This window comes from Atractosteus spatula, chromosome 15 (genome assembly GCF_055471065.1).
Source record: "Atractosteus spatula isolate fAtrSpa1 chromosome 15, fAtrSpa1.hap1, whole genome shotgun sequence".
Classification (NCBI taxonomy): Eukaryota; Metazoa; Chordata; class Actinopteri; order Semionotiformes; family Lepisosteidae; genus Atractosteus; species Atractosteus spatula.
Genome location: NC_142720.1, coordinates 3,206,564 through 3,231,047, shown reverse-complemented (window position 1 = coordinate 3,231,047; position 24,484 = coordinate 3,206,564). Strand labels below are relative to the sequence as shown.

General features: G+C 44.5%; 4 protein-coding genes across 6 annotated transcripts; 3 read left to right on the top strand and 1 right to left on the bottom strand.

The window, feature by feature from the left end:
• The first annotated feature begins 1,234 nt into the window (after window positions 1–1,234).
• LOC148819832 (glycine N-acyltransferase-like protein 3) lies at window positions 1,235–6,422 on the top strand. Its single transcript, XM_088933717.1, has 5 exons — window positions 1,235–1,490; window positions 1,662–1,769; window positions 1,856–1,976; window positions 2,482–2,614; window positions 3,752–6,422. Exons 1-5 carry the CDS (start codon window positions 1,416–1,418, stop codon window positions 4,149–4,151), a joined length of 837 nt encoding a protein of 278 aa, XP_088789843.1. The 5' UTR covers window positions 1,235–1,415; the 3' UTR covers window positions 4,152–6,422.
• Window positions 6,423–7,056: 634 nt separating this feature from the next.
• On the top strand, window positions 7,057–11,085 carry LOC148819831 (glycine N-acyltransferase-like protein 3). The gene is made up of 5 exons (XM_088933716.1): window positions 7,057–7,155; window positions 7,754–7,861; window positions 9,049–9,172; window positions 10,116–10,248; window positions 10,501–11,085. Exons 1-5 carry the CDS (start codon window positions 7,081–7,083, stop codon window positions 10,934–10,936), a joined length of 876 nt encoding a protein of 291 aa, XP_088789842.1. The 5' UTR covers window positions 7,057–7,080; the 3' UTR covers window positions 10,937–11,085.
• A 1,945-nt stretch (window positions 11,086–13,030) lies between these two features.
• On the top strand, window positions 13,031–17,147 carry rbbp9 (retinoblastoma binding protein 9). 2 transcript variants are annotated; one of them, XM_088933726.1, is made up of 5 exons: window positions 13,031–13,125; window positions 14,090–14,195; window positions 14,447–14,532; window positions 16,140–16,218; window positions 16,499–16,697. In XM_088933726.1, the coding sequence occupies exons 1-5, from the start codon at window positions 13,092–13,094 to the stop codon at window positions 16,575–16,577; spliced, it is 384 nt and encodes a 127-aa protein (XP_088789852.1). In that variant the 5' UTR covers window positions 13,031–13,091; the 3' UTR covers window positions 16,578–16,697. The 2 variants fall into 2 exon arrangements, with proteins under 2 accessions (XP_088789852.1, XP_088789850.1); XM_088933724.1 differs by lacking the exon at window positions 16,140–16,218 and having other exon boundaries at window positions 13,032–13,125; window positions 16,499–17,147.
• On the bottom strand, window positions 16,943–23,957 carry polr3f (polymerase (RNA) III (DNA directed) polypeptide F). Of its 2 annotated transcripts, XM_088933714.1 has the most exons (9): window positions 23,789–23,957; window positions 23,058–23,175; window positions 22,510–22,577; window positions 21,796–21,863; window positions 20,679–20,791; window positions 20,218–20,361; window positions 19,299–19,406; window positions 18,765–18,956; window positions 16,943–17,800 (listed from the first exon to the last, which is right to left on the bottom strand). In XM_088933714.1, the coding sequence occupies exons 1-9, from the start codon at window positions 23,842–23,844 to the stop codon at window positions 17,723–17,725; spliced, it is 945 nt and encodes a 314-aa protein (XP_088789840.1). In that variant the 5' UTR covers window positions 23,845–23,957; the 3' UTR covers window positions 16,943–17,722. The 2 variants fall into 2 exon arrangements, with proteins under 2 accessions (XP_088789840.1, XP_088789841.1); XM_088933715.1 differs by lacking the exon at window positions 19,299–19,406.
• Window positions 23,958–24,484: the final 527 nt, after the last annotated feature.

Here is a 24,484-nt window from a genome sequence, read left to right as displayed (position 1 = left end):
TATATGAATTTCATTTGTATAATTTTACATACACTCACTTTAGTATGCACAAGTTTTTGTCACTGGGGAAATACTTTGCACAACTTGAAATGTTTGTGCACACAGGCCATTAAAAATTAGAGGGAACATTGCCAAGAGGGAATCACAGCAGAGGGAGAAAATGTTTCTTCACTCACAGAGTTGGGAGAATCTGGAGCAGGCGTCCTAGACAGCAGGTTTTTAGAATTTACATTATTGATTCACTTAGAACCAAACTACCTAACGAGCAGGATCGGCTGAATGCCCTGTGTTATCTTTTCTCATGTTCAGCTGAGGCTTGCTGCCAGAGCCTACAGTCCAGCTCTGACAGTCACACCAGGTAAACGCCTCCGGTCACATCACGGCCATTCCCTTTGACTCGTGTGGGAAGAGCCCTGGGTCAGTACTTTGTGTGCTGAAGATGTGAACTGTCAGGGACAGACAGAAAAACCTTGATAACTATCAGTGCAAAGATCAGAAACAAAATTCTGGGAGGTTTTCTAACCCCAGCAGACCCACACAAAAGCACAACTGTACTTTGAATTATTGTGCAATGGCAAACATTTAATCGTGTTTTAGTGTGTAAGTGACCAACATGTGGCAAGAGTGACCTGAAGTTAAAGAAAAAAACAAAGGCAATAAGGGACAAAATTATCATTTGTATTTTTCAGAGTTTGTTCGACTGGCAAAACTATATTAAGATGGAGACTGCAGCCAGCAAAAGTCTTGACAACGACTGATGTCTTATCAAGGGCTACGAAAGACTAAGAGAGGCGAATTAACACAATCGAATGCTGATAATAATTAACACGTTCATGAAAACATCGTGACTGTAATCAGTGGTTTAAAGCGATATATACATACACACCTGGTACAGAAATATAAAGATGTTATTTCAAATCGGATAGATTCACTTGCCTTTTCGCTCTTTAACGACACATCCTAACTCAATATATAATCCTTTCAATTCCCAAACTTTAAAGAAAATTAATAATTTAATGTTCACCCAACTAGAATCTCCTATAAAATAAACACCTCACATTTAATTAATATACTAGCCCTCTGCTGAGAGTTCCTTTAGAACAGCCACTCACATATCTGCATACGACGCCTCATTTATATGTCGTCACGAGAGCCGGCAAGGAGCTTTTTTACGGTCCCCGGAATTGTACGTCATTCTATAAGCCCCTCCCATTTCGTTCTAGGTAGTCGCTATTACACTTTATGTGTTTCTGTATAGACCACAAAGTTAGTTTTATTCATTTCAATGTGGGATTTAATAAAAATACATTGTTTAATACCGTCACAAAATAAGGAAAATGTGCACTTAATGACGCAAAAACACTTTTAGATACACAGCAACCTGGCATGAGAACGCGGCAGTAAGAAGTAGGACGATGAAGGTTTTAAACTCAGAAGAACTGGGGAGAGTAGAGACAGCTCTGGAGCCGTACTTTCCTCAGAGTCTGAAGGTAAAATAACAATGACAATCCACGGTGATCTAGCGCTTTCTACTGGGCGAGTTGATGTTCTGCTGTTTCACTTAGCGACTTATGGTACAACTGGAGGAACACAATGACCAACCGGAGCAACCAGCTTCTCTAACGTTTCACAAAGGGTTCTCTGCGCCTCTCTCTTCGCAGGTGTACGGATACATCTTCGCCATTAACAGAAATAAACCCCACACTCTGGATGTCCTGGTGGATTCCTGGCCGGATTTTAAAACCGTCATTTGCCGACCAGACTCGAAGGTGCATGTTTCCCTGTGATAACTTGTTGAGCTCTCAGTGTCCCCTCGATTGGAACCCTTAGCTAACTTGTCTTGTCCCCTGAACAGAATGAGAGGTCGGCTGATTTCCTGAACAAGGTCACAGTTTTCAGCAAGGAGGCTGCGGGCCTCAGGAGTGTCCTGGCTGAGCACAGCGCTGTAGACTGGAGAGCCTATTTCATGGTAGGAGGTGAGGCTGTTTAAGTAGATTCTTTCGCTTATCAAGCACAGCAATCAATGTTTTTTTTAACACCTGTAACGTGTTTGCATTACGTACCTCTTTAAATTTGGAGAAGAAGTGACTTCTGTTTGCATTTGTTCTTAATTTCTTGCCCTAATTTGTTTTATGTCTTTTCTTCCTGTGAATGAGCTGTAAATGGATGTTTTATCTAACAGTTGGGGGAGACTAAGAGAAAGATAAACGTTGTAAATGAGGGGAGCTCATTCCTGACAGCCTTCTCTTGCTGGTTACTTGTCATTTATTAACTCCAGACTCTAATTCCACTTTTCCTCAAAGGATCTTGTGAAACCAGCTGCAGTGCTGAACGGTTTTATACACGTGTCTCCTGCCTGGACAGCTACAGTCTGACACCTGATGGAGCCCCAGTTTCCTGTTGCTTTCCTCCCATTTTACCATTGAGAGTGAGACCATACTTGTTTTGTCCTGAAGCTGTTTTCATTTTCTTTTTTGAAAGGACTGGATGTCAACTATGCCACCATACTGAAGGAGGCTGCTGCCTACAGGGGCATCAGAATTAAACTCCTCACTGTCGAGCATTTAATGAGATTGCAGGACCCAAGTCACCTGCCTGACCTCAAGATTGACAGGTAAAAGACTGAATCTGTGTGATATTAATGCACTCAGCACATCATTACAAGTCCATGGTAAAAACTACATCATGCATTGCTTCTGGTTCAGTGAATTGTGGGCATTGAATTTAGCTTTTATCCATTTTGCAATAACAATAGCTACAATGGGCAGAAGAAAAAAATTCCTTACACTTATATAGTGCTTTTCTGGACACTCCATTCAAAGTGCTTTCCTGGGGACTCTCCTCCACCTCTGCCACTAGTGTGCAGCCCCACCTGGATGATGTGACAGCAGCCAGAGTGCGCCAGTATGCTCCCCACACACCAGCTCTCAGTGGGGAGGGGAGCAGAGTGATGAAGCCAGTTCAGAGATGGGGATTATTAGGAGGCCATGATTGGTGAAGACCTGGAGAAAATTTGGCCAGGAGTAACACCCCTACTCTTTTTGAGAAACACTCTGGGATATTTAATGACCACAGAGAGTCAGGACCTCAGTTTTACGTCTCACCTGAAGGATGGCACCTGAATGAAAGAAAAATGTACAATTCTAGCTACTTGGTCATTGAGGATACCTGGGCAAGTTTGTAAGAGTAGGGATGTTAACCCTGGTCTCCTCGCTAAATTCTACTCTAGGCTTTTAAAATCTGGCATTCTTAATGCACACCCTTAGTTTAATTGGACAAATCATTTTTTACTTCTGCACCTGATCAGCTCTGCAGTGGAGCTGCTCTTCAGCAGTGGGTGAGGTGGGTCTGCTCCTGTAGGAAAGGGACTTTGGGATCCTTCAGGATGAAAAGCACTGTATAAGAGCAGTCCACAAAGTACTTGATGTGGCTTGAGGTTTGTCCAAGACATTATGCTTCAATGCAAAGTATACAAGCCGTTCAGGATTGTGTTTGTAATTGGCCCCTGGATGAAGGTTTAATGCAGCTCAGGTCTGAAAAACAGTTCCTGAGAGGGGACTTTGTGAAAATATTTGTGACTGTATATTTAAGAGCCCTGGCATCTACTCTGGAAAAAAACACATTTGTAAGTTTCTTCCTTGGGGAATCTGAACCGAGCAAATTATTCTGAAGGAGACGAGCTGAAACGTGTAACAAAGAGTTATTTTTTCAGAGAACAAACACATGTTCTGTTTTCATTTCCTTTTCTCAGTGACACAGCGGCCAGAATTTCCTCTCTGAACGAATCTCATGTGGGCCTAGTGAACCAGGCCTGGAAGTTTGGAGGTGACGAGCAGGGCTTTCGGCTCATTAACAAACTGATATCCTGCTTCCCTTCGTGCTGCATCACAGATGACGGTGGGAGCCCAATCTCCTGGGTGCTTCTGTACGATTACTGCGCGCTGGGAATGTTGTACACCGCGCCGGAGCACCGCGGGAAGGGCTATGCCAAGATTCTGGTCAGCACCATTGCCAGAAGGCTGCATGCCCAGGGCTACCCAGTCTACTGCTTCATTGAAGAAGAGAACGAGCTATCCTACAGGCTGTTCAAAGGCCTGGGCTTCACGGAGGCCCCTGACTACAGAGCCTCTTGGTATGAGCTGAATTATTAACAAGGTGTTGTGGTCCATGTGATACAAAGACAAATCCATTTGCTGGAACTCTTTCTCCTGGAAAATCTTTAGTTGGGATTTTGTCACATTTTATCATGCTTCCCTGACTATGAGCACACTTTTAACATGGTTTTCCTGTGCTCTGCTGCAATGTACTGCTTTCCCTTATATGCTACAGTAAACAGTCTTATTAAAGGAATACTAACATGTGACTGAAGCTAAGGTAATGCAACCTTCTGGTCATAGCTTGGTGCCAGTCAGAAGACAAGCAAGAGTGACTCTGCTGGATAACAAGACAGAGACAGGAGATGCTGTCAAGTTGCAATACTGAGATCCCCCTGCTGGCTCTGTCTGGGCTAGTACAGGCCAATATCCATCTTGTAATCCTGGCAGCTGAGACAGATCAGCAAGACCTGGTACCTGGCTTACCTCTGCTTGTCTGTACACCAGCTGTAATACGCAGAGGCTTCCAGCAGGGGGCGATCACCTTGAAATACTCAGATTCCTGGTCAGTCACACACCAAAACAGTCCTGCACCGTGTTGCAAGATGTTTATCAGTGTGACGTGCTTAATTCAGGATGCTTAGTACCGTTCAATCATACACTCAGATGAGTGAGGAGAATTGTACTGCCTGAAATGCAGCTCTGGTCCTGACTAGTCTTGAGAGAGTTAGCTCTTGCTGGTGTCCTTGAATTCAGTGCTGCTGGGTCAGTCTGCCTCTCCATCTTTGACCTGCAGCAGGTAAGGCTCTGGTCTCTTTTTCAAAATCTAAGAAACATAAAACCACAACATGTAAAAAACAAACAGGAAAACTACAGCCAGACAAAGAACAAAAAGCTCAAAACTTGCTAATGCATTTACAGTTTTCTTATGGAGATAAGCATAGAGTCAAAATCTAGAAGTAATCACAGAATGACTTGTAGCGGCGAGGCTTATTAAAATACAGGAATTAAGTTTTCTGCTCCCTTGCCAGTCCCTCTCTCCTTCATCTCAGTGGTGCCTGATACAGTTCACAATTAAGGTGTTGTTCTAGCTGATAGTGTCCTGGTAAGGAGCAACTCCCAAAAGCTGGTACCCATCAACCACCTTAATAAATCTCAATTCTGGCGCCTAAAAGTCTGAGATTCCAAGGGAAAGTGTTATTCAAAGTTGAGTTTACGACCCTAAGGTCAGAGTGCATAGTTACTCATCATCAGCCAATCAGGAACTGGTAGGGCAGGTTAGCCCACATGGCCCATGCCATGCCCATGAAACTTTCAACCAATGAATGACCTGCAGTTCCTGTAAAAACAGGCAACACAAAGCTCCTGAGAAACGGTTCCGAGGGGAAAACGGTTCGTGGGGGAGGACAGTTGGGAAGCGCAGAACAGTTCCCAAGGGAACACAGTTCCCAAGCACAGGACATCCAGCCTCAGAGCACCTCTTGAACATCTTCAGACTCAGCCCGGACCACCACGTAACGGCCAGACTGGATGTGTAAAACAATCGGGGATCTGTATAAAGCTCGGTCTCTTTCAAAACATTCAAAGAAGGGACCCCAAATCCTATAGGGATGACATTGTAAGTTATCATCTCATCGAGCCAGCTCTTGACACTGGGTTCAATGACACATTTCCATTCTTAAAGAATAATGTTTTTGCCCCCAACCATTCCGATCATCAGTGCTGATTATTCTTCATTTGCCTTTGCCTCTGTACAAGAATGCTTGTTAAGGATCTGGGGGTGTATTTTCTTCTCAAACACTTCTTGAGTACTCCTGACATCTTTCTGCACAGAACTGGTGTAACTGAGGCAGAGATAGGGAGCAGCTGGTCTTTGCAGGAAAAGCAGATCTACATGTCACAGAGGGGGGTGGGTTTCCAAGGCTTTGATCACAGGGAATAATGGAGCTGCTTCCCCAGCGGGAGGAAACCGCTCTGCTGTGGAGAGGCTGAGGCCTGGGGCAGTTAGTGCACGCTTGCTGTCTCCGAGGAGCTCGTTGCTCAGAGTTGCCTGACTGGTGCTGTGCGACTGCTGTGCTCCGGGACCATGGAGGAGAGACAGAAGAGGTGCGGGGAAGATTTGGTAAAGAGTTAAAGGGCTCACTCAAGTTTTTGTACAAGAGTGAGAATGAAGATATTCATTGTTTAAGTTGCCTCCCTCTGTGATATCATGCAACATCTTTCTTCTGGCTTGTTTTAGTTTTATTTGCCCAGTTTATAACAGCATTGTTGTGCACCTCTGTACAGTGTGGTTTAAGCATTTTATAAATAAAAACTTTCTACTCTGCTTCCAACAGTATAATTATGTCTTAACATAAATAAAAAAGTCACAAAACAGGAGCTGGACTAAAAGTTCATATTGCAGGATCACAATCCAGCTGAAGACTTATGCAGTTTTAGCACAGACTCTCACAGAGAGTCCCTTCAGGGTGCAGAGACAGCAGAAGAACATGAATGTTTCAGCACAGAGCCTGTGCACATTACAGTCAATGTCTTTATAACCATAGCCTGCACTGCACTAACCTGTTTTAATTCTCAGTCATTGTAAGTGGCTTTTTCTAATATATGTACATAATTAACAATGTATGGTGATGAGCAATTACAGTATCTACCAATATTAAGTCCATTTTACTGTACTCACATATTTAATACAACTTTTGTTCATTGTGATTTTTTGTTAATGTATTGTATGTAAATGAATTGGACACTATTATCTGATGATAAACAGTTTTTTTTTTTAAAGACAGAAAAGATGAAAGTCCACCTATTATCCTTCATGTTTGATAATCTGGCCAGTGTTGAAGAGATCCTCCTTAGCTGCCAGACTCCACACCACAGCCCATCCCATTCAAGCAGCACTGACTCCTCCCAGAGTGAAGTCGTAGGTCAAATGACTTCCTGCCCCAGCTGCGATCCTGTCAGCTACACAATAGAGCTTTGCAACAAAATGGCAGTGCTGGAGTCAGAACAGCTCCAGATAGCAGAGGGGATACTGAGACAGTTCCTCCCAGAGTCCCTGAAGGTGAGCTGTTGACAGAACACAGTTGAAGCAGGCCACGTTTTCATTTTGATAACTTTTTTTAACAGCTGTAATAGTGTCGGTAGATTTAGGAGGCTGCCTGAACACCGGCAGAGCGCGTGATGTCTTCTCTGCGGTGTGCAGACGTCTGCAGAGATTGTGGTTCTCTCGTACAGGAGGAAAATCTTTCTCTAAGGGAGAAATTCGGTTCTATAGTGAACGAGTGAACGCCGTCTGTGGGCGTGTGGGGATCTTAAATCGCAGCGCTGATTGGCGTCAGGTGTGGAAGCTGCACATTCCCACGCGCCGCTGAGTACGAAGTGCAGTGGGAGAGGCGTTTCACTGTCACACAGCATTTTAACCTAAATCCTTCACTTCTTACACAGTATTTAAGCAAATTTAGTAAGGTAGACATTATCCTCCTCAGCACTCAGATACTTTTATTGTGAGCAAATGTTTATTAGCTTCAGTGCTTCATACATGGAGGCACAAATACAAAACAAAAACAGTTACATCAATTATCGTTGCTAATTCTGGAGGATAATCTGCTGCATTAATGTCTGGTTAACTTGCTGCCTGTGTCTGTACTTTGTTTCTTCAGGTGTATGGCTGCCTTTTCAACATCAACAGAGGCAAACCGCACAACATAGAAGTCATTGCTGACTCCTGGCCTGACTTTAAAGTCATCCTCTGCCGACCAAAACGACAGGTAAAGACTTGTAGGGCAAGGCTTTGTGCTGAGAAACAATTCAGTCGGTCCTGGTACGTTTCTTTCTGGAGTCTTCTGATAACTACAGTTTACAGAACCATGACGCAGTACCCAGAATTCACAGCGTGTTCTCGATCTTGCACATGCGCTGTGACATACCGCAGTGCTAGAACTTGAAACTTTGCCATCTGTTAATTTTGTGTTGTTTCTTTGTTTCTTACTTGTTACATTTCTATAATACAATTTTTCAGAATCTATCTAATCTAGAGGAACCTCTTTCTTTTTTAACAGTGAGAGAAATAACAGTCAGTTAATACAACTTCAAAAACAGAGTCAGGAAGCAGTAAAAAGTTGATTAATTCTAGTTTTATAATGCAGCAGCAATGTTACTTCATTTAGACAAGGTTTTGCTCCTTTGTAACACAAAAACAAAAAGTGAAAACAAAAAGATACAAAAAATATCCTTGCAGGTAGCTGCACTGCCAAATGAGTTACAAATGTGAGAAATCCATGTGAATAATCTAATCTAGCTAGTTGACGATTTCCAGGTTGTTTGCTTTAACAACACAATTGTTCCCAATGACTGTTCCAGACTCTCATGATTCTTTATAAAAATAAGTGCATCCTATTCTCAGTCATAAAGGCACTTTAGTCCTCACACACTTGATTTGTGTCCTCTGGTCAGTGACAATCTTTCTTTGTGCAGAACAGAAGTTTCATCACAGATCTGAAGTCTAATCTGGGCGTCTGCACTAACACTTATTCCTGAAGTGAAGCAGCTCTTTCCTCTCGGACTGACATGCTGAGCCATGTTTTGTACACCTGGCAGCATACCAACTGTGTCAACTGCCCAGACTATCAGCTTCAGGACACTGTGTCTGAGCATTAATCATCTAGACATGGAAGACTTAAATAATTAAATGATACAGTCCTTCCAGCCTGATCTGGGAAGTCACAGCTGGACTTCATACCCTGTGATTAACATCTTACTCATCTCACCTGTCTCAACCATTTCTTAAAGCGTTAAAGCGTGTGTTGCTCAGGAGAGTGGATTGCAGTTCTTTTGATTAATTCACTGCTTGGAGAAAAACAAGCTGCATGAGTTGAAAGGGCTCCTCTCGTTTATACCCCACTCTGCCTGAGCTTCTGTAGGAGTGTAGCCCTGACACTGGTGTGCTGTGTCACAGGGCGTCCTGGACCGAGAGGGAGACTTCAACATACACAGCATCTTCTCCAGGGACAAAGAGAGTTTGGGGAAACTGCTGCAAAGGCCTGGTGTTATTGACTGGAGCCGGTTTTCTCTGCTAGCAGGTGAAAAGAGCTAATCCTTTCCTATGGAAGGTGACACGCACCACTACAGATCAGTAACTGACTAAAGGTTTTTGCACAGCTCAAGACGTCTTATGGTGCAGCTTCATCAGTGACCTGTGCTGAAAGAGCTGTTATAATTTTCCTTCAATGCACAGGCTGGTGAATTTGTGCGATCCAAGGGCTACTTAAAAAAATAAAACCTTGTATATCAGAAAACAGAAAACATGAGTCATGCTTCAGTTCAGATATTCTCCTGGACCCCTGTCCCTCTGCAGCAGCCCTGAGCAGTGACTGGCCAGGGGCACAGAGGGCACGAGTCTGGGAATCATATCTCAGGAGGACACACAGATGTTGAAAACCTTTTTGTCAGCAGTCAGTGGACATTATATGTCAATCTGAGTAAAGTCTTCCATCCCATCCATCCATTTTCTAACCACTTCATCCAATTCAGGGTTGCAGGGAGCTGGAGCCCATCCTGGCAGGGAACAGGCTCAAGCAGGATACACCCTGGACTGACACCAGTCCATCACGGGGCAGAGACACACAAACACAGGCAAAGACATGCAGAAACTCACACCAGGACCAGTTATCCCAGATGCCAAATAGCCTACCAATTTGTCTCTGGACTGTGGAAGAAAACTGGAGCACCCAAAGCAAACCCGCATGAACACAGATTGAACATATAAATTCCATGCAGAAAGAACACCAGGAATTGAATTGGACCCAGGGCTCCAGTAATGTTAACCACTGTGCCACCATGCTACCCCAGAAAAATCTTCACTAGGAGTTATTTTTTAATAAAGCATTAATCATACCAGCAGTATGATCAATGACGTGATCAATGATTTCTTTCATGCGTGTCTTCATGTGTGTCTTTCATGTATCTTCCTATCCTGAAAAAGTAAAGGTCAGGCAAGGGTTTTCATCTTTGCCTCTGTTTAAGGTGTCGACCTCAACCATCTGGATGTTGTGAAGGATCTGGCACTTTCAAGAAATGTTCCTGCAAGAACACAAACTGTTGTCTATGTGATGACACTGGAAGACAGCAGTCAGCTCAGGCAGCTGCCTGAACACAGGTAATAATTAGGAGAAGGAAACTGAGGACATGTCCACTGGTGACTGGTAGCCATGGGCTTTTGGTCATTCGGTTGACTTGACCGCTGATTGTAGTTGGTGGAGGCAATATTGGCTCACATTTGTCCTGCCTTTTTAAGATCAGAAGGGCCTTGTCCACTTTTTGGCTCAATATCCACCTATATATATTACACTGGCACATAGGTGTGTTTTCATCAGTTCACCTGTGGCTCTGATTTCTTTTGCTTTGACAGTGATGCCAGATGCAGGTTGGCACGGCTCAGTCCCTCTCATGCTGAGCTGGTGAATGCAAACTGGTCATTTGGAGGTGACAGGAACAGCTACAACTCCGTTTTGAACTACATCTCCCACAATCCCAGCTTGTGCGTGCTGGACGAGAGGGGGAAGCCCATCTCCTGGATCCTGATGTACCAGCACTGCGCCCTGGGGCTGCTGTACACCCTCCCAGACCACCGACGGCAGGGGCACGCCAGGCTGCTGGTCACCGAGATGTCCAGGCAGCTCCTGGAGCAGGGCTACCCTGTCTACTGCTTCGTGGAAGAAGAAAACCGAATATCCTACCAGTTATTCACCTCTCTGGGCTTCAGGCACAAACCAGATTACAGAGCAGTCTGGTTCCAGCTCAGTCTCCGACAACAGGCCGGAAGCAGTGGAGCTCCTGCCTTGTGACGGCCCTGGAGTCCTGCCCTGCAGTGCTGTCCTCACCCTCTGGAGAACAGACACCTGGTTCGGAAAGAGAGCTGCTCTGTGTTGAAGGCTTTCATGTGCAGCATTGTCAGAGTAAAATACTCTCAGAGTACAAATAAATAGTTTGAAGAGCAGTGAATGAATCAGAAATAATGAATGAACCTTTTTTAGCACTCATGGCAGTTTGGTTCCTGCATAGTACTGAAAATTATTAATTTTTCTGACAGTTTAAAAGTTAGTTTTATTATACTGCATTCTCACAACTACTCACTATAATTTGTATGAATTGCTCTAGGCACCAGCTTTATTCAAATAAGCATAAGAAGCTACACCTTAGGAATCGTTTGACTGCAGAACCTGCCTGCCACAGTCTTTGGGCTTACAGCCAACCCACTGAAGCTCAGCAGCTGTGAGTCTGGTCAGTACCTGGATGGGAGACCTCCTGGGAAAAACTAAGGTTGCTGCTGGAAGAGGTGTTAGTGGGGCCAGCAGGGGGCGCTTACCCTGTGGTCCATGTGGGCCCCATTATAGCGACGGGGACACTATACTGTAAACAGGCGCCATCCTTCAGATGAGATGTAAAACCGAGGTCCTGACTCTCTGTAGTCATTAAAAATCCCAGGGTGTTTCTCGAAAAGAGTAGGGGTGTAACCCCGGCGTCCTGGCCAAATTTCCCATTGGCCTTTACCAATCATGGCCTCCTTTATAATCCCCATCTATGAATTGGCTTCATTACCCTGCTCTCCTCCCCACTAATTGCTGATGTGTGGGGAGCGTTCTGGCGCACTATGGCTGCCTTCGCATCATCATCATCTGGATGCTGCACATTGGTGGTGGTGGAGGGGATCCCCATTACCTGTAAAGCACTTTGAGTGGAGTGTCCAGAAAAGCGCTATATAAGTGTAAGCAATTATTATTATTACAGCTATAGCTGCAGGTGGGTGTGTCCTGTTGTGTCCTGTTGTTTCTCCGCCTGCTGGTGAAGCCTCAGAGAGAGCTCTTGCAGGGGGTTTCAGTTACACAGGACACTCAGCAGGACACAGGGTTAGAGCTGTATTGACTCTGCAGCTTTAATATTTTGATGGGACCAAGCTTATTTATGTTGCTTGGATTATTTTTTTCTCCTAGATATTTTAAAAGAGTTTTGAGTGCGGCGCTGGTTAATTAAATTAATTCAAGGTTAATTCTGCACTGAAAAGCAAAAGGAGAAACACACTGTCTGGGTTGTTAAGCCTTCTTCTGGTGTGAAGAAGAGAGAGTAACAGTGATCTGGGTTTGGGACTTATTACTTTACAGCTGGTGGATTCAAAGCCCAGGAAGACACAGCTTTTGTTCCCCTGAGCAAGGTGCTGTAGTAAACTCCCAGCTGTATAAATGGAAAATCATACAACTATACACTGTACAAATGTAAGCTGCTCTGAATAAAAGATCAGGAAGTAATCAGAGAGGAAAGCAGCAGGGAACAAAAGACAGTGGTTGAGAAAAGTGTCCAGACAGAAGGACATCCAGGGAAGAGGTTTTAAATGTAAAAAAAAAATCTAAACTTCTGGATGTAAACTTCTGAAATGTGTCAAAGTTACAGGCAAGTGGGAACTTGTGTTTCAGTGAAACTAACGCTGGTATATGGTCTGATGGCCATATTTGATTTGTAGCAAAATTGACCATTTTTATCATTCTACTTCAATGAAATCTGCAGCAGTAGAAAGCTGAACCTAGGACAATGATTAAATCACATGTTCAAGAATTAGATCTGTTCAGGACGCGTCCATTTAGGATTTGACAAAAACACATGCAACTCTATTCCTATTGTTATTGGAGTTATCGCAGTCTGAGCAGCAGAGCAGGAGAGCTCCAGTCTTACTGCCGTCTCCAGCAATGCGTCTCATTCCAGTCTCCCGTTTCCTTTACACACACCCATCCAAAATAAATCCGACGTGAAATCCTTTCAGCAGTGAATATTTTATGGAAATCTTTTCAGAAAGCAGTTTTCTGTTTCGTCATTGCACTGCTACCACATGCTCGGCTCATCCCAGCTGCGAGACGACCAGATGATCTAGGTTGTTTGCAGAAAATCAGAAATATCACTGTAATTAAAAAATTCTAACGCTTGGCGATTTTCCCGTTGCAGATTCCAGACATGTCGTGTTTGCTTAAAAACATGCCTGATCCCAGTAAGTCCGAAGTCTTTTCATATTATGAGAAATCTGTCAGTCCATCTAGAAAAACTGCACCTGTGCTTGTTTACTGCACTTTCTCTGCATAGGCCAGGTTTCCACAGTTAAGAACAATATCTTCATTTTGTATTAGAATTGCCAAGTGAACCATGAAATCCAGGTTTGAGCAGACTGTCCCACATGCCTGGACACGCAGCCCAGAGTGACTGGACTGTCCCATGCCTGGACACGCAGCCCAGAGTGACTGGACTGTCCCACGCCTGGACACGCAGCCCAGAGTGACTGTCCCACATGCCTGGACACGCAGCCCAGAGTGACTGTCCCACATGCCTGGACACGCAGCCCAGAGCAACTGTCCAACATGCCTGGACATGCAACCCAGAGGGACTGTCCCACATGCCTAGACACAGCCCAGAGCGACTGTCCCACGCCTGGATACGCAGCCCAGAGCCGACTGTCCCACGCCTGGACACGCAGGCTAGAGCGACTGTCCCACATGGCTGGACACGCAGCCCAGAGCCGACTGTCCCACACCTGGACGTGCAGGCCAGAGCGACTGTCCCACATGCCTGGACACACAGCCCAGAGCCAACTGTCCCACACCTGGACATGCAGCCCAGAGTGACTGTCCCATGCACCTGGACACACAGCCCAGAGCGACTGTCCCACATGCCTAGACACAGCCCAGAGCCGACTGTCCCACATGCCTGGACACACAGCCCAGAGCTGACTGTCCCACACCTGGACATGCAGCCCAGAGCTACTGCCCCACGCACCTGGACACACAGCCCAGAGCGACTGTTCCACATGCCTGGACACAGCCCAGAGCAACTGTCACACCTGTGGACATAGAGCCCAGAGCGACTCTCACCAACCTGACTATCAGGGTCCAGTATGCGATTCTAATCCAACAGTTCACATCTTGTGTGAGATTCAGCGGTGTGTCGTCCTCTCGCTGCAGTCACAGCCCGGGAGAGCGTGTGGCTGCCCTTCATGGAGCAGGAGCTGCAGTGCGACCAGGACACGGTGATCATCGGACACAGCTCTGGGGCTGCGGCCGCCATGAGGTTGGTGCCCAGTGTGGAGTCCACACAGAGAAAGAAAGTCAAAGACACTTCCAAATCTGCTGTTACTTAAATGGGATCTTCTTAATTAAAAGCTTATTGAAAATGGGATTCTAGTTGTGGAAGACAGCTGTTTGTCAGACAGTCAGGTGCTGTAATAAACACCCATTCGACACTGAAAATATCCTACTGGGTTTTCCAGCACAGGAGTTCTGTGTCCTTGATTCACGTGAAGCGGCTGTTTCTCGGCACAGGTACGCAGAGACGCACAAGGTGTATGCTCTTGTGCTGGTGGGCGCCTACACCTCGGACCTGGGTGATGAAAACGAGCAGGAGAGCGGTGAGTGTGTTGTATAGGCAGGGATTTCCATAACAGGGGCTATCCCACGAGAGAGTGTAAAAAGTAAAAGGGGATTGTGCTACCCAATCAGCATTTTATAAGTTTTTAGGTGCATCTAATTTGAGAAGAATAATCTAGCCTTAGTTGTCTTGACACCTCTGGCTTGTCAGTAAGCGCCAGTGTGGAGCCTCCAGAACGACAGTGACACAGAGGGCTGGCCCTGTTTTGGGGTCTCTAGGCAAGATCTTGGAAAGGGGCTCTCCACATCATGATTTGCAGAGACACTACTGTTATCAACTCCCAACACAACCTCATTTTGCTATTTAGAACAATTTAAAAAAAGAATTATTTAACTAGAAAACATATCAACTAGCACAGAATTAAAAGCACAAATTTTACTAAGACAATATATTTCAATGTTGACTGTAATAAGTAGAACCATTAATAATAAATAATGATAAATAAAATCACCAATTAGGTCTTCATACAATAGTGGTTGACTCCCTGCATGATTGATGCTCATGATGGCCAGTCCATTGAGACACTCTGGTGCCAGGGCTGACCTCAGCTGTGTTTTAATCAGCTTGTGCTTCAGAACGTCCTCTCTGCTCCTGGCACTATCACTGGGAGAGCGACTGTAGTCAGTCACAGTACACAGTCAGTTCACAGTACCCCCATTCATTGAAATACAGGAGAAACTGCAAGGAAAAAAAACAATGTGTTTTAATGCCAATTACACATAATTGCTGAGCAGTCTTTGTACTCTACATTTGTTTTCACACTTTTGTTTGTCGGCCCGTGCTGAGTTTTAGGCAGGCAACCCACATGGCATGTGTACAATTGCAGGAAACATGAATTTGTTAACTTCTAGTAAAACACCTCCAGAAGGCTACGTGTGTAGCTTGAAAATGTGGCTTGTCTACCTTTCGCTAGTGACATGGATCTGACAGACTCAAATCCAAATGAAAAACAAATGCATTATCACTCAGACCTCTATTTTGAGAGCTTTTATCCTGCTCTTCTTTTCTGCACTGCAAAAACAAATTACATACTCGATTATAATTGGTCATTTTTTGACTGGCCTCCCATTAGGACGGCCTACAGTGGAAACAGGAAGAGCCGCTACAGGGAATTTTTCTCTACATTTGAATGTGCTTATAAAAAAACCTTGAGGGGCCCCTGGGCAGTTGCCTAGTTCTCCTGTGCCTAGAGCCGACCCTGGAAACACACTAGGTGTCCTGTTGACATCTCAGTAGCGACATGCTGGGTTTTGGCTCTCACTCAAGACTCATTCTTCTGTGTGTGCACAATTCCTCATGACTGAGTGCTAGAAGATATTTTTCACTAGGGATATGCAATGTGCTAAACAACATGTGTAGTGTAAGTACTAGAAGATTTTTCATGCATTTATAGTGAAAAAGGCTGCTGCTGTCTGTAAACACAACTCCTGTCTGTACGGTACACACTGTTCACAGACTGTCAGTTCCACATGGAGGTGGAGAATAAAGCCCGATCCTTTCAATTCAATTTATTTTTATATAGCACCTTTCACAACCAGGTTGCCCCAAGGCACTTAATACAATTGATGATACATTTTGTCAATATAGAACAGAAGACCAGAAGACAACGGAGGAGAGGAACCAAAAACTCCTTAGTAAGGAGAGAAAAAACCTCTAGGGGTCCAAGGTAAACTGGTTGCCCAACCGCTCTGGGCATGCTAACATTATATAATTTAAAAAAGGAAAGGATGAGGGTATTAATCCATCCAGCCATCATGTATTTTGTGTGCAGATCTCTGTAGACCAGTAAATTCCTCCTAAACGATAGCTATATCCACGATGTCCCTCTTGGATCCATGGCAGTGATGCAGCATCCAACTCAGTATGATCCTTTCATACAGGATGCCTGATTGTTGATGTAGTTGCTCAGGACTGGATCTTAACACCCCTCTGCTGTTCTCCCCCAGGCTACTTCAACCGTCCCTGGCTATGGGAGAAGATCAAGGCCAACTGCAGGCACATCGTGCAGTTCGGCTCCACCGATGACCCCTTCCTCCCCTGGAGCGAGCAGCAGGCTGTGGCGGATGGGCTGGGCTCGCAGCTGCACAAGTACTCTGACCGCGGGCACTTCCAGAGCTTGCACTTCCCGGAGCTCGTCAGCGCCATCCTCAGCATCCATGTGGGAGTGTGAGGAGGAGGAGCCCCCCGGCAAGCACAGCTCGCTCTCGGAGTCCTGCTCTCACCCAGCAAACTGAGCCTTCACAACCTCGACTTGTACCGTCCCGGAGCAAATGGGAAAAAGACTTGGAAATAGAGTTTGGCAATGTAGGACATTGAGCCCAGGACTGCTGTCTCTTAGTGAGTCAGTTCAACACCAAACATCACACAGAAATGACAAACTGAGACAGATAGACAGGTTCGTTATATACACATTTATTTATACTAAAGGTGCTTGTGTTTCGCCATTCACATGACAGGACTTTACCATTTAAAAGGCTGCCCTGCATTGTGATGCAGAAACTCTTAATTTCTGTTAAACACTCTGGTCTTTCCTGTACAGCTGATGTATTAAAATATCTAGAATCCATCAAAAAATAAAACAACCTTACAACACAACCAGATGAGCGACACGTCCAAGACGCGGGCAGCTGGAGTCCCAGCACTGTGTGGCTCTGCTCACAAAGCACCGTGCTGTGCAGAGGAGGGCAGCACCAGTGACGACAGGTGGACAGGTGGGTGGTGCTGTCCAGGTGTCCTATGAGGCCACTTAGGTGGATTCACTGCTGGGCTACAGCACTGGCATCCACAGACTCTTTCACACAGGACTGTCCCCATACATACTGAGCTGTAAGTGCAGATACTGGGATACAGCTGTGAGGTGGTGTAGTTGAAATTGCAATACTACTGAAACACTGCAGCACACATCACAGGTCCAAAGGAGAAAGAAAAACTTTAGATCTCCCTAAGGTGGATTTGGTACAGTGTTGTGGCAATTACTTTTTTATTTTAGGAGATATAAATAATTTTAGACAAAATAAAATATTTTTGCTGCAGGTTAAATAAAACAAAACTGCTGCCATCACTTCGGTCTCTCTCTTTAGACCAAATTAAAGTTGGCGATCTTGCAACGACCCCCGTGGCAAAGTCCGGCACGCGGAAGAGTCCAGAATCCAGAACACATGGGAGCCCAGTCAGAACTCCAGCCACTCGGTCATGTAGATGCAGTTAGAGGGCGAGATCTCGCCTCCCGGGTGGCAGTCATCAAATACCTTCAAGAAAAAGGATTTCACTCACTTCAGGTCTGAGCTTTGAACTGCTCACCCAACTAGTAGCATGGAGAAATTAGTAGATTCTTCTAGATGAAAAAAATACCAATTTTTCCAATGTAACCAAGACTACAAAATTAATGTAGCTTTAAAAGACATCTGTAAGGATTCTACACTTTTCTATCATTCATAATGTTCTCTTCTGAGAGTTGAAACCTAAAAGCTAATCAGTCACAAATCCTGTGGGCTTCGTACATGGATCTCATTAAGGCGCAAGAAATGAACCGAAGGTGCTGGTGTAGCATTGTTATAAACCACACACAGCATGCAAGAGGAAGCAAGCTGTAAGGGTCACGTACACTAAATCTAGGATACTCATATAAAATCTCCCAAAATTCTCAGTATAAAGGACTACTTGTGTGACAGGTGTGGTGTCCCCTGGGACAGGCTCTGGCTTGCCATGACACCAAACACCAGCAGTTTTCTGATAAAGAGATGTTTTGTGGACATTAGGTTACATTAACTTTCAGAAGAGTGGTTAAGTTTGGGCTCAGCTTAAATCAGAATATTGACCCAAACTGCAGCTGCATGTCCTCAGAGAGAAGAAACGGTTCCCCGGCAAAGAGCGTCAGAAACCAATACCGTGGCTAAAAATCTAGAAATATCTGCACATTCTTCCACGATGCGTCACACGTGACCCCAGGGGTGCACAGGCAGCTCTGGCAAATTGGCCCCCGACAACGGCGACAAGTCTCGTGACTCCCCGGCTGCATCTCAGGAACGTAAGCAACACAAATGGTACTTTCAGCAGTGCAAACGAGCATGGTGGGTTTCACTGTGCTGTTTGTACGGGTGCCAACTTCACAGGACATCCCAGCACCCACAGTTGGTGATTTATGGGGGTTAATATCACATGGCCCAAGACGAGGAGATGTAACCAAAACACAAGTAAATAACAGGGGCTCACAGGACACACGCCACAGGGCGTCTTCACCAGGCCTGTGGGCTGGATGATGGGATTCACCCCTCTGTAGAGCTTCATCTGTCCATCCACACTGCCCACAGTGCCCTCTTTGGCCGCGATGATGGTCATCTCCACCTTCCCATCATAGATCAGCGTGTTCAAGATGGTCTCGATATCCTCCATCGATAGCTCCACCTGCCGAACAAGCAGTTGCATGGAAAACTAGCAGTTGTGGATGTTTTTCTTTAACCAAATAATAAGATCCATTCAATAAGGAAGAGCCTCCCCAGGAATCTAAAATCCCAGAGTTGGACTGTAGCAACAGCACATAAGGACTAATGGAGGAGCTGCCGTATTTTTATAGTGACGGAGAAAGAGGGCAAGGCAGCAGATATTATGAAAAGGCCACATTAACTGTTGTTCATACCAATGGGTTGTGTAGTGGAAGTTTTGTTAAGAACCCAACCAAACACCAAGAATCCATGAGCACAGCTCGGACAGACCGGCTTCCTGTGTCTGTGACGGATACTGCCTCACCTTGCTGATGCCCAGCTCACAGATGTACTTCCACACCTCGTGGGAAGAGGCGAAGGAGCTGTTTCTCTGCACCATGGGGCTCTGCTTGCTGTCCCTGGCTGCCTCCGCCTACAGAGGGACACCAGCGTTAAGAAGTGAACCTTCTCTTTAAAGACCCCAGCTGTGAAGCCAATGAGCTCTTTGGGGACACAGTTATACAACTGCGATTTTGTTCTTCCAATGTAGTTGGGCTCGAATGGGGGATTTCGGTCATGAAACTCACACTGTGGTCTGTGGAGTTTTTTTTATTTCTGCCAGCCCAGTTTTGCAATTGCCAAGTGTAAGTCAATTCGATTTATGTGAATGGTGAAGACTCCATAATCAAACCTCTAATGACCTCATTGTCATCCTGTTTCACACAGTGAATACAGCACAACAATACTACACAATACAACACAGAGACCTAGGGGTGCAATGAAGCCCCGATGCACCCCACTGATAACACTGCCAGCTCACAGCAGACTGCTACTTTCTGTTTAAAGATCCCAGCTGTGGTCATACAGGCACAGCTGTGTCAGCAAATCACCAAAGCCAATGAGCTCTCTGGGTCACAGTTACACAACTACAGTTTTTGTCTTCCAATGTAGAATGGGGGATTTTGGTCATGGGATTCACACTATGGTCTCTGGAGTTTTGCAATTGCCAACTGTCAACTCGATTTACTCCTGTTGGGTGATAACACTGCCAGCTCAGAGCAGACTGATGAGGCAGGCTGAGGAAGCCATGGCTGATTTCACAGCTACTCAACCCCTGCATCTCTCAGTCAGTCTGTGTGCAGTACCGAGAGAGTGCTTGTCGAATGTTGGCCAGCGACTGATATTCTGGGATTTAGGCACAGTTTCAGGCTCATAGCTCCCAGCAGTATTTTTTTTTCTCTTACCTTGCTCTGCAGGAATTTAAAGCACTGCTGATTCAGTACTTCCACAAACTCAGACTCAAAGTCCTGGTCACTGTACCATGCCCCTCCTGTCACTGAGCGATCTGGCTGAAGGTTGTACAGCATGTACACCTTCTTCTTAGAGGCCTGGAATTCACAAGAGCATCAATCGGTCAGTAAACTGCATTACTTCAATGCTGTGTACAACTGGAGGAGACTGCATGCAGCAACACTGCACCATTGAACACCTGGAACACATGATCATTCTCACCCACTTATATTACAATAATCTTTTGACTATTTAACCAATTAATGACCAACACATTACTAAAATTTGTTTAGATAAACAAACTAGAAGACCTCAAGGAAAAGAACTGTCAAGAACTGTCCAGCCCTTCTTCAGAGAACTGCCCTGCGCAGTGAGAGAAACCTGGCCCAAAGACGATCCAGAAGAGTCCACTCACAGCCACTGACTTCACAGCCTTGATGAGCTTTTTGCTCTCCAGGTTCTTCAAGATCTTGTTAATCTCCGTCAGAGGGAGGTTGCTTTTGTACCGGATATCCCTGCTCCAGATTCCTGCCAAAGTCAAGGGAAAGATGAATGTGTTTATAATACAAATTTATTTTACAAAGACCACTTTAATCAAAATTCCTTTCCACTAGATATATCTTTGAGTTAAAGATCTATCTTTAATGAAGACACTGGGCATGTTGGTAAATAATAAAATAGTTTTATTTATCAGTTCTTTTCAAAGAGCCCAAAGCAACAGTGCACGTATAGTACTAAGGACATCAGCCATACTGAGCTACTGGTTTGGATTTTCTGTTTGTGATGAATTTGTGCCTCCTGGTAGTGCCCCAGAGTTACTTCTGTCAGAAACCTGAATATCCTAGTGTGCCCCATCCCAGTACTACCTGACCTGCTCCAGCCCTGCTTAGCTTCAGAGACCTGAAGAGGTGAAGCTTCTAAGGGGCAATGAATATAGATAAGCTGTATAACAGTTTTAATATGTGTAATCTTACTAAAGGTGTGTTCTCTGTGATTCTCTATAACCAAAGATTATTAATAATGCAATGCAAAAAACACACTGAAAATATATGACAAACTCAGGTCCATGGAGGTCTGCAAATATGAACCAATGAAACAGAAGCATTGTACTCGTTTACTTTCAAGGAACTGCAGTAGTGCAGCCCACTGATTCATTCAGAACTGTGAAGCACTGCTACCCCACTTGTGACCTCAGTGCTCCAGTTTCATTTCATTTCAAGTCAGACTATGATGTTCAATGATAGCGATGGGACATATTAAGGATTTTGACATGTAGGCAGTGGCTTTGAGCTGAACAAACTCCTGATGTCAATCTGAAGAAGTGATTAGAAAACAAACGGCTCAAGGCAAACAACTGCTCCATATGAAGAGGTTATTACAGTGGCTTAACCTCCTGTTCTCTCATGTCTTCATCTCCTACACAGATAATTAATGTAACCTCTACAGCTACAGCAGTGCAGCAGTGTTGTCGTTAATGTGGTAAAGCACGCGTGCAAATGAGCAGATCCTGATTTCCACAGCAGAAAGCTCACCTTTGTTTCCGGCATCCTCTATGACCTGATACACCAGCTTCTCCTGGTTGTCTGAGCCCTTCATCTTACTGGTGAAAAGAGTAAATTTCACTTGAAATCACTAGCATGTGATTTGAATCACTAGCACACAGGAGTACATGAATGATGATGAACTGATGTTCAATTTAATCATATAACCAAATGCAAAATGTTAAGATGTAGGTGTCCATCAGTGTAAGTACAGACAGCCAGTGCATTTTTTTAAACTCACTGAGAAGACATTATACAATGCTAACCACCTTACATTACAAAGAGAATCACAAATTTAGCTTGCATGCATAAGACCTATTTCCTTGACTGAAGGTCACTACAGCTTTAGACAGACTCTAAGGTGGCAGAAAATCTGTGGTTCACTTAGTTTGTTGAGCCTCTTGAACACTGCTACATAATCATGTGAAACATTTTTACCCTACTGGACAACTGTCATTTTTGAGTCATGTTACAGTGATTACACTAAATACCACACAGTTGAAGAAATATCTAACTGCTTAGAAATAATTTCTGTGTGCACAAAGAAGTCCTTCTATGGCAGAGCAGTACAGCGCCAAAATATCACCCTCTCAGACTGGAATACAACTTCAGATTTTCTACAGAAAAACTGCTCATCTCCAATTTTAGTTCAATCAAAGCAGGGTCTGTCACGTCCAATGGTGTTGAGGTAAAAGGTATGAGCACCTGGCCACTTGTGCGTCTTTCAGCCTGTACAGAAGACCATTGCTGTTTCTCAGGAGGTCCAGCTGACCCTGAAAGATACAAGAGACTTACAAATCTTACATATTTATCAGCCAATAACCAGATATCAAGCAGCTTCTCAGCATGGAATAAACTCCTTAGATTTGTTTCCCTGTGTGTCAATTATTAATTTCCTGCATTGAATGTACAATTTTAGGTCCTCTGTCTTTCTATTGTCTGAAGTCAGCAGTATCAGGTGAAAAGAAAGAAGGAGAAGGCTCAGTTTACGATCCCCACATAATAACTGAATAGTTATCACAATGTTCCAATAACAGGAGATTATAAAAAGATGTTTAAAAGCATCTTAATAATCTGCCAAATACCAACCATTGTACATTAAAATAAATGAGTAACTAATGAATGAAATGGAAAATAGTTTGGAAACAAACCATTCCTCTTCCTCTAAACCAGTGTGGCCTCCCCAGTCCCTGACAGGAGCGCAGCGCTAGCTAGTGTGCTGACAGCAATGAAAGAGGGTTCGCGGGATGTACCATGGAGAGCAGCCTGTTGATGGCCATGGCCCGCTGCTGTGGCTCCACATGCGGCATGTCGTTCTGGATCACCTGGTCTGTAATTCCGTGCGGGAACTGCTGGCACAGCTCCTTTATTCTGGAAGTCGGGAATGACTGAGGGTCAGTTATCCAGGTTCTCATGCTGTCATTTCTCAGTTGTCCTCTATGTGTTTAATTTACAACACGCCTTATTTAAAGCTCCTTGAAGGACTGCATACAAAGTTTTGGTTTGGACAAATTATCCAACACTTAGACAAGCAGAACCCAGCAAGACATTACAACAACTCGGTGCACGTCATATAAAAAAACGCCTAATCTACTGTTTAAACGTATACCCTTCCCTGCTCTCAGAAACTACTGGACGAGTTCCTAAGATCGATCAAATCCATTATCCTAACGATCTACACAGAGCCCATGACCTCTCGTTCGTGAACTGTCTTATTGTAACTTGTATCTTCAAAACTGCACGAGTTACAAAGGTCGCTGCATTTAAGGATATCGCGACACTTTCAGCTCCAGCGAACTTCAATTTTTAAAATAATCTAATTCTAAGATGAAATGGCGCTAGGCAAAACCACATGACTTGAGCACTTTATTAATCAACGTAACAGCCTAATTATTATTTTTTTGTCGGAGACGGTGTGTAACGTTTCTTGAGCGTTTTTGTCTTGTTAACTTCGTGTTGACATACGGTTAAAGACAAACCTAACCTGTTTTCAATGTCCACGGGATCCGCAGATTCTTGTTTTACCTTAACTTCTGCCATGTTCAACTGACAGAAGAACACAACTGAACTATCCAGTAATCCCTAATTCACGATGAACTCCGGAACACCACCTCTATGTCAACACGGCTTCTCTAGGTGGTAACCATGCTGCATTTCCGAAAAGGTTGGGGTCCTTCTACTTCGTGTCGCAGTTTTAGTAGTCTCTCTGAGTGCCTGACCAAAACGTGAAGTTAAAAAAGCCTATACCGCGTAGGAAATCTTTCAAATATATATTTTTTATTTTATGTTGAAGTGCACGAGAAATTAAGACTATTTAAACACCCAGACATAATTGAATTGTAATACAATTGTATATAAGTGATGTACTTAACGTCTGTAGAACAGATACATGATATGCATTTTTAGAATATATGTTTTTAAATGGATCTTTAGGTTTAATCGGCTTAATTTGTGATTTAAAGGTGATATTTGTGTTATTAGTCTCAAGAATAGGTTTCAATAGCCAGCAGCCATATCACCCTGCAACTCCCAAATGGCAGCCCCACTGGAGCTCAGCAGGTGTGTCAGTACCTGGATAAGAGACCTCCTGGGAAAAACTAAGGCGTTAGTGGGGCCAACAGGTGGCGCTCACCCTGTGGTCTATGTGCGTCCTAATGCCCCAGTATAGTGACGGGGACAC

Excerpts from the sequence above, each read along its gene's own strand:
- LOC148819832 (XM_088933717.1), top strand. The coding sequence starts at position 1,416 with ATGAAGGTTTTAAACTCAGAAGAACTGGGGAGAGTAGAGACAGCTCTG. Across the intron at positions 1,770-1,855 it reads TTTGCCGACCAGACTCGAAG|AATGAGAGGTCGGCTGATTT; the intron begins GTGCATGTTTCC and ends TCCCCTGAACAG. Across the intron at positions 2,615-3,751 it reads CCTGACCTCAAGATTGACAG|TGACACAGCGGCCAGAATTT; the intron begins GTAAAAGACTGA and ends TCCTTTTCTCAG.
- LOC148819831 (XM_088933716.1), top strand. The coding sequence starts at position 7,081 with ATGGCAGTGCTGGAGTCAGAACAGCTCCAGATAGCAGAGGGGATACTG. Across the intron at positions 7,156-7,753 it reads TCCTCCCAGAGTCCCTGAAG|GTGTATGGCTGCCTTTTCAA; the intron begins GTGAGCTGTTGA and ends TTGTTTCTTCAG. Across the intron at positions 7,862-9,048 it reads TCTGCCGACCAAAACGACAG|GGCGTCCTGGACCGAGAGGG; the intron begins GTAAAGACTTGT and ends GCTGTGTCACAG.
- rbbp9 (XM_088933724.1), top strand. The coding sequence starts at position 13,092 with ATGTCGTGTTTGCTTAAAAACATGCCTGATCCCA. Across the intron at positions 13,126-14,089 it reads TAAAAACATGCCTGATCCCA|TCACAGCCCGGGAGAGCGTG; the intron begins GTAAGTCCGAAG and ends CTCTCGCTGCAG. Across the intron at positions 14,196-14,446 it reads GGGGCTGCGGCCGCCATGAG|GTACGCAGAGACGCACAAGG; the intron begins GTTGGTGCCCAG and ends TTCTCGGCACAG.
- polr3f (XM_088933714.1), bottom strand. The coding sequence starts at position 23,844 with ATGGCAGAAGTTAAGGTAAAACAAGAATCTGCGGATCCCGTGGACATT. Across the intron at positions 20,362-20,678 it reads AGGCTGTGAAGTCAGTGGCT|GCCTCTAAGAAGAAGGTGTA; the intron begins GTGAGTGGACTC and ends TGTGAATTCCAG. Across the intron at positions 17,801-18,764 it reads CGCCCTGTGGCGTGTGTCCT|GTATTTGATGACTGCCACCC; the intron begins GTGAGCCCCTGT and ends TTTTTCTTGAAG.